This window comes from Dipteris shenzhenensis, chromosome 26 (genome assembly GCF_047967505.1).
Source record: "Dipteris shenzhenensis isolate YYH24624 ecotype China chromosome 26, Dip_SZ_1.0, whole genome shotgun sequence".
Lineage (NCBI taxonomy): Eukaryota > Viridiplantae > Streptophyta > Polypodiopsida > Gleicheniales > Dipteridaceae > Dipteris > Dipteris shenzhenensis.
In genome coordinates this window covers 7,947,484-7,960,874 of record NC_141621.1, presented here as the reverse complement: position 1 = coordinate 7,960,874, position 13,391 = coordinate 7,947,484, and the positions used below count along the sequence as shown (strand labels likewise).

Sequence of the window (13,391 nt, the reverse complement as noted above, 5' to 3'; positions counted from 1 at the left end):
AAATGATTACAAGATATAATTATTTCACAATAGAGACCAAATTAATATAGTGTATTCAACTAAAAAGAAGTGCATCCCAACAAGGCTTGTTGCTGAATTACAAAAGACTTCAAATGGACTCTTATTAGAGCATTAGAGCACCTAAATATCATCTTCCAACCAAGAAAAGCCAGCCAACTTGTTAACAAAAACCTTCATAGTTGCCCACATGACTCTCATGTGGAAGAATACGTCATATAACACATGCACACACAGTAGGAGAACACCACCTCATCACCATCATCAACAAAAAGTGAAACCTTCTTGACATTATTGATCATCCATGTTGCCTACATGCCAGAGCTTTGCCATGTTCCGATTACATGGCCAACCGTTCCTTTCTAATGTTCTCTTGCAAAGGTTACTTCCTAGCGGTCCCCCCTTAAGCTAAGTAAGGGGACAAAAAAAACATCAACATTAGTGAAAAAGATATCACCCATATAGGGTCAGACAACTTAAAGACTTTACTACATACGATAATTCTCCTCTCGATATGTTTGCTTTAGGCTGGAGCACTGAGGTGATATCATTAGACTCCAAGTTCTCAAAGCTTACCCGTAATATAGTCACCAAGTTTGCATACCATGGGGATAGGCTTGAAATAGAATCACTTTTCCATCTTCATCTTCCACCCTTGAACCAAATGCATGTAGTTGTTTGCATCCAATTAAGATGTGTGCCCAAATTCCCTCCACCCATGTGCAACCTGGACAAATTTCATCTCAAAACAATCTTTAAGCTCTTCAATTTGGCACCAAACCAAAATCTTGAGGATCACCCAATTTTGTGCTACTATTTTTGCCAAGCATACTAATAGTTTTTTTTTTTTTCTCCGGCCAAAATCTTTTCTATCCTTTGATTGTTGCTGTGCTTCTTTTCCAATCCAGAGACCATACCCCAAAGGCCTTTCTCCATGAAGAAGGGTCACACAGCCAACTACCAAGATCGGAGATACTTCCCCATTAAACTTAGTTCCATTGTGATAGATTTCTCCATCTCAAACCACCCTCTAATACTAATCATTAAACAATGGGGGCAAAGATACAAACACTCTAACACTATAACTCCCTCTCTCTCGGCATACTTGAACCAAGAATGGTTACAAAATAGAATTATGACATAGTAGAGACCATACCACTTTGCAATATTGGACTAAAAAGGAGTGCCGCTTGGTCGGGCTTATCATTCTATTACAAATAACTAACGGATTATTACTAGAGCACTAGAGCACCTAGACATCATCTGCTAACAAAGAGAAGCCAACCAAGCTACATAGTTGTGACTCCTGCACATGACTCTCATGAGGAAGACCACCTCACACACACACACACACACACACATATGAGAACACCCCTCACTACCATCATTAGCAAGAAACAAAACCTCCTTCACTTTATTGGTCATCCACATCACTTGCATGCTAGAGTGTTGCCATGTTGTAGCTGCATGGTCAAGCCCTCCTTTCTAAGGTTCCCTTATGAAGGTTACTTCCTCACAAAGGATTACGATATGATTCTCTTTGTCATCTATCCAATTTACGAGAGATTCTTGCTAAGATTTGCGACATAGATTCCATCATCTATCAATCCTTTCTTGCCATAATAATTGTGCATGGGTACCTACTCTTTCCTTGAAGAGAATCATTGGCATTGTAGATTATATTATTTGTTCCAAAGATTTCAAATTTGTAAACCATGGTTTGTGATCGGTTGGGATGATGCTCCAATATCAATACACCCTGGGTCCTAATTTTTATGGATTGATACTCCAATATCAATATACCGTGGGTCCTAATTTGTATGGGATGATGCTCCAATATCAATATACCATGGGTCCTAATTTTCTTCTTCTACATTATTAATGTGACACACATTCACCTGAAGTACTTGAATTTGGAGTTGAATCTTGATCTAGCTCTTCCGTGCATCTAATTATAATATATATGTTTTTCTCAATTACTTTGATCATAGGAATCATTTCGTTGATTTGGATAGTGACTATGACTTTGATTTTGTCCATTATAATTTCCTTTTTCTCCAGAATTTCATCTATTGTTGTTGTTGTTCTATTTTTCTTGAACACATTGTTTCTTTTTGTAATCTCTTTCATGATGTTCAAATTTGTGACAATAATTGCACTATCTACATCATATTTCTTGATAATTTCCTTTGCCCTAAAAGTTTCATATGTTTGATGAATTACCCCAATTTTGATAGTTACCTCTTAAATGCTAATGTTGATGACTAATCTAATTTTTATTTTGTTGTTGATGATTTGAATGCAGATGTTGATGTTGATGAGCACATCTCTGTATGATGATTTACCATGGGTCTTGATTTTCTTCTTCTACATTATTAACATGACACACATTCACCTGAAGTACTTGAATTTGGAGTTAACTCGATCTAATTCTTTTGTGCATAAAATTCTATTTTCATCTATTGCTGTTGTTCTATCCTTCTTGAACACATTGTTTCTTTTTGTAATCTCTTTCATGATGTTCAAATTTGTGACAATAATTGCACTGTATAGGTCATATTTCTTGATAATTTCCTTTTCCTTAAAAGTTTCATATGTTTGATGAATTACTCCAATTTTGATAGTTACCTCTTAAATGCTGATGTTGATGACTGCTCTGATTTTTATTTTGTTGATGATGATTTGAATGCTGATGTTGACCACCCCTCTGTATGATGATTTACCTCTTCCTCTACCTTTGCTCGAGGCTGAAAAGGCTTGCTCACTTGTTTGTCCTCTCCTTGCTTGAATTCATTGGGTTCTTCATTGTTCACCCAACAAAATTGAATTGTAGTTGTCTCTAGTGTTGGTATATGTTGCTTTTTGTACCAAGTTCTCATAATCTTCACCAAGTCCATTCAAGATGAGTCTTAGAATTTATTGTCTCATTACTTTGTTGGAAGCTTTGAATGATCTTATTTCCCAGTGGTAACTACCTCACACGCACCTTTTAGACTTCCCTATGGCTTGCAAGTGTGGTGGTACCACTCAAGTTTGTAAAAGGAGGAGGAGAGCACGAAATGATAAATATATCCTTTGCAAACATTTAGAAAGAATATGCTTGTCTTGCTTTATCAATCTTGATCTTAGGACCAAAGAAACCTAATTTAAATTAGGATGTAATGGACCTTTCAACCAATGGGACGATGAGGCTCGAGGACTTTTAAGGTGCTCAGCTACTTGATTGGTTCAATGCTCATACCTTATAGCTTGTTGTGGAACCATTGATCATTAAGTGACCGAATCCAAGTATGGTTGCTTGCAAGAACCTACCATGTGAAGATTCCAAGGGGATAACTTGGCAACACGTGGGCAAATATAGCCAAAATATGTGAGGAAATGATAGGCATCTATCCCACATGCAAGAACGTGTCACAATCATTCATGGCCCAAGCCCTTCACAAGCAAGCCGGAAAATCAATTGATAGGTTGGGAAGTTACGTCAACCTCTCTAGAAGCAACTGGAAGGTTGTTATCATGGACAAAAAAGGGCCTCATTTATGCCTACATAGAAATGACTCATCACCGGAGTTGTGAGTTGGCTCGAAGAGATGTCCGACATCTCAATGGGAATTGTTTGATGAATTGCAGAATCGATGGCTACAGACCAAGTTTGGAGAGGATCCATCCCTTTTAAGTGAACAAGTTGTTGAGAAGGCGTCGAAGGGACCCTCTACCTCGATCTCTCTAGAAGCAACTAGAAGGTTGTGCTCATGCACAAAAACATTAGAAAAAGGGCCTCATTTGTGCCTACATGGAATGAACTCATCAGTAGAGTTATGAGTTGGCTCGAAGAGATGTCCAACATCTCAATGGGAATTTTTTAATGAATTGGAAAATCAATGGCTGTTGTAGACCAGTTTGGAGAGGATCTATCCCTTTCAAGTGAAAAAGTTGTTGAGAAGGCATCGAAGGGACCCTCTACCTCGATCACTTATTCATGTACCATTAGTTTGTTTGGATTGGATATGCTCCTTTCAGGTGAAATAGTTGTTAAGAAGGCATTGGAGCAACCCTCTACCTCGATCACTTCTTCATGTACCACTTGTTCCACGAGAGAGAAGGTTTCAAAGGATCCCCCAAAGTCACATCAATCAAAACCTTCCACATCATTATAAAAAACAATTGAATCTCAAGGGATTTAAGATTGAGCATAGAAGCAATAAACAAAGGGCCCTACCTCCTGGAGACGCACACATGAGGAGATGGTTAGTAACACCATTGACAGTTCCATATGCAGCGAGACTAGCAATAGTGGGTTGCTTTTGGCGGTTGGACAACTTGTTGGTCTCGAAGACGACTCTTGTTTTAAAGGATGATGGGGGAGTTTGCTATCATGTGATAAGTCCAAGGGCTTTCTTGGTGGCAATTGCACATGCGAATTAGGGGCCCAATTGTGAGGGAAATGGTGCTAGCAAAATGCAACAGGCAAGTAAGTGTGCTCGAGAAAATGCAAGAGGCAAGACTCAAGTAAATTTTGGGAAAATAGAGGCTCAGCTTATCATCCAGCCGATTAGACTTTCAAAATTGGTTGGTTGGAAGGAAACTAGTAGCTAGTTAGAATTTTAGGCCTTTTAGGGTGGGTTCAAATGAAGCAGTGCCCACTTTAGGCCTACCCATCCAACCTTTTCAAGTCATTTGAAGAACGTGGGAAGATCATGATGGTGGGGCCGAATAGAACATTGTGATTAGACTTGCATGAAGCATCTGGGGGATGGGTGAAGGTGCCGGGACAGAAGGGAAGGCCTAAAATGTGCCCATCAGGTGGTTGGTTGTCCATGTTAGCCAAGGCTAGCTATTGTTGCTGAACGGTTAGAACGTCTATCTCTCGCCACCTACCCTTCATTTGCTTTTCCTCCACCATTGCAATTCGTTTGCAATAGAGAGGCTCCCCGTGCATGCTAGTGGTGCTGACCCAGCCCCACTAGTAGGATCCATAAATCACATCTTCTAGCCCAGCCTTGCAATACCCAAGCATTATCATTGGCTAGAATTGGGTGAGCATTGCAGCATCCACAAATCTCAGCATTCTAGCCAAGTCTTGCAATGCCCAAGCATTTGATGTTGACGCTGTTGGATGACATAGCCTGCAAAACCTGCGGTCAAGTGTCATTAAATACTCCGACGAAGAAGGAAGGCCTTCATGGGCATTGTTTTTTCAATGTTGCTTGAGTGTGGGGAAGCGTTGTTAGTTAGATTGGTTTCACAAACAAGTGCCCACAAGTCCCTGAATGATGAACCCTTAGCCAATGGAAAAGTGTAAAAGGGGGAAGTCCTAGATAAGCCATTTCACAAAAGGGCGGACATGGGCGTGACATGGCGGTTGACTTATGTCTGCTTGTGCATAAATCTTGCCCAGGTTCTTGGGCAGGCTGAAAAATTTGGAGGGCCCACACTTACTTTCAAAAAATTAGGTAGAATGGAGTCTTGAAACAAGGACCATTATCTATGTACATGCATACTATACCACTATGATACCATACTATTGGTGCAATCCAAAGCACACATTTGATAAATATGTATGTTTATGTTGCCTTTTGTGAATGGGAGGGGAAACATCCTCCATTTTGCCAAGCTAGACGTTTGCACCCTCTATTTTCACGGGCGCCGCTTTTTGGTGAAGCTAGCCTTAGAGTGGGTTCACACCACCTGCCCCCATCCTCTAAAAGGTGGTGTGAAGAGTTGCTGTCTTACTTGGCCCAATAGGAGGGATAGGCTCGGAAGCTGACATAAAAGTTTTGTGTTTGACTTGTGAATGCCGCCCACTCCATGGCCAACTTCTCCTACACCAATCACATGTTGGTGACATAAATTAGTAGCTTGATGACTGCCGATTAGTGTGAACCACCACACTCGACGGGCATCAATTTTATTTCCTCCTCTATGGGCGGGTGGGGTGGTCTGAACCCACTCTTAGGGTGTTTACAGACCATGTCCGTGCATGGTGTATTGAATGCATTTAGATCGTGGGTTGGATGTGGGCGGGCAACCTTGCATGTCCACAGTGCCCGACTTTAGGGCCTAGTTCCACGGAGAAGAGGTGCGACATTGGTTTGTGCACTAGTAGCATTTCCGATGGCAAAATGAGCACTTGGGATTTCAGCCCACACGGAGGGTGGTGCTAGACTATTGAATGCTGGAGGCCTTGGAGCATTGAATGTTGGAGGCCTTGGAGTTGTGGATAGTCTGACGCTAGACTACCTTGGAGCCCCCCAATTTGCTGCTTGTCAATTCAGTGCTGGGAAGCACTCAGATGGCCAAATTGGGAGGATTGAAGCTCACACCCAAATGCTTGTGAGGTGACTGTCACCTATTCCAGAGACCCTCGTGTGAACCAACCAGGCGCTTGAACACGCACCCGAATGCTCGCATTCCAGTGTTTTTGCATGCGAGGAGAGCGCTCGGATGGCCAAAGAGGGCCTTGCAAAATGTGTGAGGATGCAAGCTCACATCCAAATGCTTGTCAGGCGACCGCCAACTATTCGAGAGACGTTGGTGTGAACCAACCACATGGTGGAACTGGCCTGGAATGAGAGGGGTATTCACATTCGAGGTGCGTGGAAACAGGGCTAGTTAGAGGAGCTCCCCGCGCTCTTCCCATTGCTACAACTCGAGCTTTGAAATGCCAGGCCAGCATTTTAGAAGTCATGTCCCCATGAAGCCTTCTCCCATCCCACCCTATGATTAATGAGGGCCTGTCCAAGATTTTACAGGTCACTGCAGCCAATAGGAATGAAGATGCTCTCTTTGGACCAATCAGAGTGCTTGGGCATTGGGCTGCTAGGCTAGCAGGGCTTCAAAAGGAGGTGCTGAGCTAGCATTTCGGGAACTCCTCTTAGAATTTCATGTGATTGCCACTCGCTGGTTGGGCCGTACGGGTGACTGTAGAGCGAGATAGAGGAACGTGTGGGAAAAGCAAACCGTTGGATGGAGATCGGACGGCGGGAGGAGGGGGTATATAAGTTAGGGTTGTATACAATACATTTTGGTCATCTTCGCCATCGCCATCGCCATCGCCATCGCCGAGCTTGCTCGCATTCACGCTTGTCTTCTGCTGCTTCTTCCTTTTTTGCTTATCCACATTCCTTCAGATGCTCTTTCCCCTTCCTCCTTGACCTCCATGGCTCCTTTCCTCCTCCCCCTTTCCCCCCTCCTTCCCTCCAAAAAGGAAAAGCTTCACCAGGCCTTCCTCACCCTCGACGATCACCGCGCTTCCCTCGCCTCTTGCTTGCTCCACTGGAAAGAAGTCGATGATTACCTCTCCCAGACCGAGCTCGTCCTGCAGACGCGCCTCGGGGAGCTCTCCGACAAGGAGAAGAGCTTTGAGGCTGAGGTCAAAGCGACCCAGGCGGTTCTGGATAAGCGGGAGAAAGATATCTCCTCGAAGGAAGCACGCCTGCAGGAGCTGAGAGATTCCGCCATCGCAGCGCTTCTCGACGAGAAACTCAAATGGGAGGAGGAAATAAAGGTCTCGCATGCTGAAGCCGCTGTCAAGAAGAACGCCATTTCGGCCCTGGAGGTTGTGGTGGACAGTCGTGTTACGCAGATCGACAAGGAAACCGGTCCGTTGGCGAATGGATGCGTAGTACCTGCTGCGGAGAAAGATCCGGCGGCTTTGAAGGCTGCGTATGGCCCCGCGACAAACGGCAGGGCCCCTCCCAAGGAATGCGCGAAAGATGCGGGCGCTGCAGCTCCAAGGACCAGTGAATTGAAACTCCGGCAGAATTTGAAGGAGCTTTGCGAGAAGATGGACGCCGATGGCTTGCTGAAGTACATGGTAGAACGCAGGAAAGACGTCAATGGGCTTCGATCCGAGCTGCCAGCAGCATTGAAGAGTGCTAGCGATCCAGCTGCGCTGGTGATCGGTTCTTTGGAGGGCTATTATTTCCCGGAGCACGAAGCTAACCAGGGGGAAAAGAAGGAGTCTCGCATATCTGCAAATCGTCGGGCCTGTATTCTCCTCTTGGAGTGTCTTTGCCAAGCGCTAGCTCATCCCATCTTAGGACCGGAGTTTCCGGTTGTGCCGGATGAAATTAGGGAGCGGGCCAAAAAGATGGCGGATCAGTGGAAGACCAAGATGAATCTACAAGGAGAAGCGCTCTCGAGCAACTCCTTAGATGCCCAGGCGTTCTTACAGCTACTTGGAACATTTGGCACTGCTTCCCAGTGTGAGGAAGAGGATCTATGCAAGCTGGTAATTGCTGTGGCACGACGAAGGCAGACGCCTGCCCTTTGCAGGTCACTTGGCCTTACGGCCAAGATTCCAGGTGAGTCTTTTTGTGTGATAACTCAACATACAGGGGAGCCTGAATATAGTCCTTTGTGAGAGCGAGTCTGGGATTTCAGCTGTTCATGTTTGAGCATAGCAGAGCAGTAGGTCCTGTAGTTATGAATTTTCTACGATTTGAAACGGTTCATCTTGCTTTTCAAAGACCTTAGCTTTGGAAGAGAGTGTTCTTTCAGATATTGTGGACCAATTAGCCAACGATGGCAAGCAGATGGAAGCCATCTCACTCGCGTATGCCTTTGGGATCATGGACCGCATCGAGCCTGGTCCCCTTTTAAAGGCCTACCTCAGGGAAGCCAAGAAGTCTGCTCAATCAATACTGAAGACTGGATCAAACTCTCCTGCTGCTCTGGTAATGCCTATATTACCTTAGTTTTCGAAGTATGTGCTTCATCTGCCCTGCTTGAAGAGCACATCGTCGCATTTTATTTTTTTCTTACCCGATCTGCAATTTGACTGCAGAATGATTCTACCACCAAAGAGCTATCTGCATTGAAGAATGTTTTAAAATGCATAGAGGAGTTTGAACTGGAATCGCAGTTCCCTTCTTCTCCAATACAAAAGCGAGTGGTACAGTTGGAAAAGAACAAATCAGATAGGAAAAGGGTTGCTGTTGCAGTGAAGGCTCAAGCAAAGAGACCTCGAGCGAATACAGGCACCAGCTTGTCACACCCAGTGTCTGTACCCACAGAGAGATCTTTCTATTGCCCACCTGAAAGGCCACAGTATGGAGCTGTCGGTTTGACGTCATATAGCCTAGCGTTGCCAAGCAGCTTTGATAGGAGGAATCAAGGGAGCTATGGTTCAGCTTATACCACAGGAAGTCGAAGTCCCGTTGGCCTCCCGGCCTCCTATCTTTATGCAGCTGATGGTTTGGCATCCTCTGTTTATGGGTCTGCGGCATTTGCGAATCCTGCCACAAACTTCGGGGGTTATCAATTTGGCAGTGGCCTTCCACCTCCTGCTCCGGCTTACCAAACATCATTTTTGCATTGATTGTAGGGGCGTGCCATCTGTACAAAAGATTTTTTGTGCTGTGATCAGTGTGTAATGTAGATGGGCTGTGCTGAGAACTGCTTGCTCTCCTTTGCACAGTTTTGTCGGGGCTAAACTTTTGTAATTTGCCCGTATCTTTGGAAGCTGCTATGTCCCAGAGCTAGGCTGTTTTGCAACTTGTTCGTTTGGAGCTTGGATGGCCTGTATCCGTGACTTCAGAGGAGACAGACTCGTCTGGGCCTTGCCAAGTAAGGTCTTCACACTGAACTGTTTTTAAACACAACATTTTGGCTGACTTTGTGAATAATACCTGTTCTGATCTGTGAAGGCTGAAGGGGTGTGATTATAAGGCAAACATATGAGAAGACCTTCATTCATATGTTAGTGATGGTTTAGCTTCCTTTTTTTTGGCAGGGGCGTGCACAGTATGTGGGGTATATGCAAAGCTTCAGCTTTCCTTGCATGTAGTTTACTTCACGTGGGGATAAAATTGTGAAAGCACAGAGCTGCATGCTTTGTTCAGGTTCCTACTTCAGCTTTCAGAACAGTGATACCTGAGGAAGCATTTTTCTGGTAACCTTTGAATACACTGGTTATTTGCACAATAAATATTGTGAACTGTCACGCTTGCTACTTACAGATGCCAAAAAAATAATAATGTACTTACGTTCTGAGTATTTGCTGCTCGAATAGAAACAATTCATTTGTAGAATGTGGTTTTCCTCCTCATTCATCAAATGGCAGGACTGTGCTTCTGCTTCCAAAATTTCTTGGGGATTTACACCTGTCATGAGCAAGCTGATTTCATGACATATTTTCAGCTGTGCATTGCCCTATCAGCTACCCTCTCTCTCTCTCTCTCTCTCTCTCTGTGGTATAGACCTCTTTGCTTTAACCAAAACAACTTAAGCATGTAGCTCAAGCTTGGATGAAGCTGCTTTTTGGCTACTCTTTTCTGTGAGTGTCTTGACTCAGGTTTCCCGTCATCTCCAAAGCTCTAACAAAGCCTAGTATGAAGACCTTTACATATAAGTGCAGAGTATGTGCATGTGGGGATGTCAATATGTCTGTGAGACCATATGTTTATACTATGGTCTACACCCACGATTGGGCACTGATGACGTCGGTGAGGATGCCATACTAGCTAGTCCCTGCTATGCATGATGGAGTTTATGGTTTTCAACCTTGTGAGTGACTGTCATGAGATCGTGTTTTCAGGGTATGAGTTTGGGCATGTTCCTGGATTTATCTTGATGTATATATATATGTATTTTCATCCTGATGGAGTTGGAGCCTTGAGAAAAACCCATTATACAGTGTATGTTTATGTGAAAGTGGTGGTCTTGTATGTTTCTGTTTGTGAGCATGGGTTTCGGTGATGGTTCTTGAACTTAGGCATGAATCTGAATCTGAAGTTGGGAAGAGGGAAGGGCGTTGACTGTTTGCCAAACTATGACATCAGCTAATCTTGTACTTCTAAGCTCGTCCTAGTATTAGAGTAACATGTATTTATTCGAACTTGTTTTCAGTATGTGAAGGTGTCTGACCTCTGACCTCTTTTTAAGCTCATACAGTGCAGTTGAGACTGGCCTTGCTGTTAAAGATGGTCTCATTAACAGTTTTTAATTGTAGTTGCAAACTATCTATCATCCATTCTCGTAGACTTGTCCTAAGGCAATGCACTGCAGCATTTGATGTCTCTAATAATGCAGTTCAAGGATTTATTTGCTGTGGATGCCAACTCTGAAATACAGTTCTCTCACAAGCAAAAGGATGTCTGCAAGTATGCCTCAAAAAAGTTCTGCATGGATTTCCGCATTGGGGAAATTGTTGAGGGCATCCTTGTTACTTGGACATTGCATAGATTCGGGTTTTCTAAAGATTCTGCAGACTTGTAGGGCTGTCCTTGATCCCCTTCTAGGGCTGCTTGGAGGTGCCTAGGGAGTCGGCACCCTGATGTGCAGGTCAGCTGGAGGGCAGAGGACACAGCCCTCATATAGGCTGTTGCAGCTCCTTGTAGAGGGCTTGTCTGTTGGGAGGCCCACACACCAGGGCCTTGTGCAGCTCTATATAGGGAGCTTTAGGGATCGGATCGGCCCATGTAGGCAGGCTGGTTGGGCCTGCCCTTGCTGGCCGACTAGGAGGCTGGGGAGCTATATATAGCCCCCTCCCACATGTGTTTTTTGTACTTGATTGCAGTGCTTGGCAGAGGAGCAGAGCCAGCCTAGAGTAGCACTTGAGGAGCAGGGTAGTGGAGTTGTTCATCCACTATCACTTGTAAAGTGGCAGTCACTTCCCCATGTCCATATATGGTGCTTGGTGCATTTCTTCCATTACAATTTGTCTAAAGGGTTGAGTGATGCATAATTTCTTTTAATAAAAGAGGTGTCCATCATTGCATGAATATTTTAACATAGGATTTCAATTATTATTCTCTAATTTGTTCCACCAAAATGTTTGGATCCTCTTGGTAAGAATTCTTCATATATTCGAAACATTGGGTCTCGACGGTAGTGATGTGATTAATACTTGGCTTTCTGTTGAGAGCATCAGCAACTACATCCTCTTTACAAGGTTGATATTGAATCAAGAATTGAAAACTTTATTTAAATGATGTCCATTTGATGTGCCTATGGGATATTAGTGACTAAGTCAACAAATGCTTGATACTTTGTTGATCAGTTTTTATAAGAAACTTAGCTCCCATCAAATAATGTTTCCACATTTGTAAGGCATGCACAATAGCGGTTAATTCTTTATCATATGTATTGTAAATGCATTTCCTTGGTTTGAATTTTCGGCTCTCATATGCTATAGGATGTCCATCTTGCATATGCACGGATCTACTAGAATCGGTTACAACTACAAAGAATGGTCTAGAGAAACCTAGTAGTTGCAACACAGGAGCTTGCGTGAGAGCTTCTTTTAAAGCTATAAAGGATTTATCGTGACACTTGGTTCATAAGAAATGCTTAGCTTTTCTAAGAAGGCCTTGTCAATGATGGATGTGCAATGGATGCAAAATTCTTGACAAACTTACCATAGAAGCTACATAATCCTAAGAATGATCTTAATCCGTGTATATCTCAAGGTTTAAGCCATGGGACTATGCATTCAATCTTTTTAGGTCTACTCGAATCCCATCGATAGATACTATGTGACCTAAATACTTTATTTGATCTTGGAAGAAACTACTCTTTTCAGGATTTATGTATAATTGATTTTCTTTCAAAAGTGAAAAGACTAACTTTAGATGTTCTTTATGCTCTTGCTAAACATCAGAATATCATCGAAAAATACTACCATACAATCTTGGTGTTTAAGAAAGATTCAATTCATCATTCTATTGAAAGTACCTAGAGCATTAGTTAGCTCAAAAGGTATAACTAGGAATTCATAATGTCCCGTTTGAGTTCAAAAGAAAGTCTTGTATATATCCTCTTTTACCATGTGAACTTGTTAAGATCAATCTTACTAAAGATCTTAGTTCCTTTAAATTTGTTTAAAAGATCATCAATCCTAGGGATTGGGTATTTATTATTCAGTCTGAATTTGTTAGTGCACGGTAGTCTATGCACATTCGATAGGTTCCATTTTTCTTTTTGACCAACAAGACGTGTTCCATAAGAAGAACTAATGGGTCTTATCAATCCTCTTTGCAGTAGTTCCTCCACAAAACATCTTTTTTTTTTAAATCCCTTAAAGGGGCTTTTATGAACCTTTGGGTTCTCTCTATTAAAAAAAAAAAAAGGAATTAAAGATTTGGGCAACCAAGGCTTATAATAGTCAAACAAAATTTTGACTTTGTGAATTCAAAGGGTTTCGATCATCGCGCACGCGCAACACTTTGGAGATTGCCCCACTGGCAAATTACAGAGAATTGTTGATTGCAGAGGGTACGGTAGAGATTAGCAATTGATTGTCTCGACGGACGGACTCGGGGATCTACGGGTGCGATTTGTGGATGTACATGTTGAGATAGTCAAGTGGGTAGATAGAACCTTGAGGGAGTTTTGCACTCAGGTTGTGTACAGAGGTGCAGAGCTCCTCC

General features: G+C 43.1%; 1 protein-coding gene across 1 annotated transcript; it reads left to right on the top strand.

The window, feature by feature from the left end:
• The first annotated feature begins 7,058 nt into the window (after window positions 1-7,058).
• Window positions 7,059-10,308, top strand: LOC147884613 (FRIGIDA-like protein 4b). Its single transcript, XM_087397723.1, has 4 exons — window positions 7,059-8,324; window positions 8,521-8,696; window positions 8,807-9,588; window positions 9,755-10,308. The coding sequence occupies exons 1-3, from the start codon at window positions 7,178-7,180 to the stop codon at window positions 9,338-9,340; spliced, it is 1,857 nt and encodes a 618-aa protein (XP_087253849.1). The 5' UTR covers window positions 7,059-7,177; the 3' UTR covers window positions 9,341-9,588; window positions 9,755-10,308.
• The last annotated feature ends 3,083 nt before the right edge of the window (window positions 10,309-13,391 follow it).

Bases quoted from the DNA above. Each gene is read 5' to 3' on its own strand.
- LOC147884613 (XM_087397723.1), top strand. From the start codon at position 7,178: ATGGCTCCTTTCCTCCTCCCCCTTTCCCCCCTCCTTCCCTCCAAAAAG. The intron at 8,325-8,520 runs GTGAGTCTTTTT...GTGTTCTTTCAG, and splicing joins CCTTACGGCCAAGATTCCAG to ATATTGTGGACCAATTAGCC. The intron at 8,697-8,806 runs GTAATGCCTATA...ATTTGACTGCAG, and splicing joins CAAACTCTCCTGCTGCTCTG to AATGATTCTACCACCAAAGA.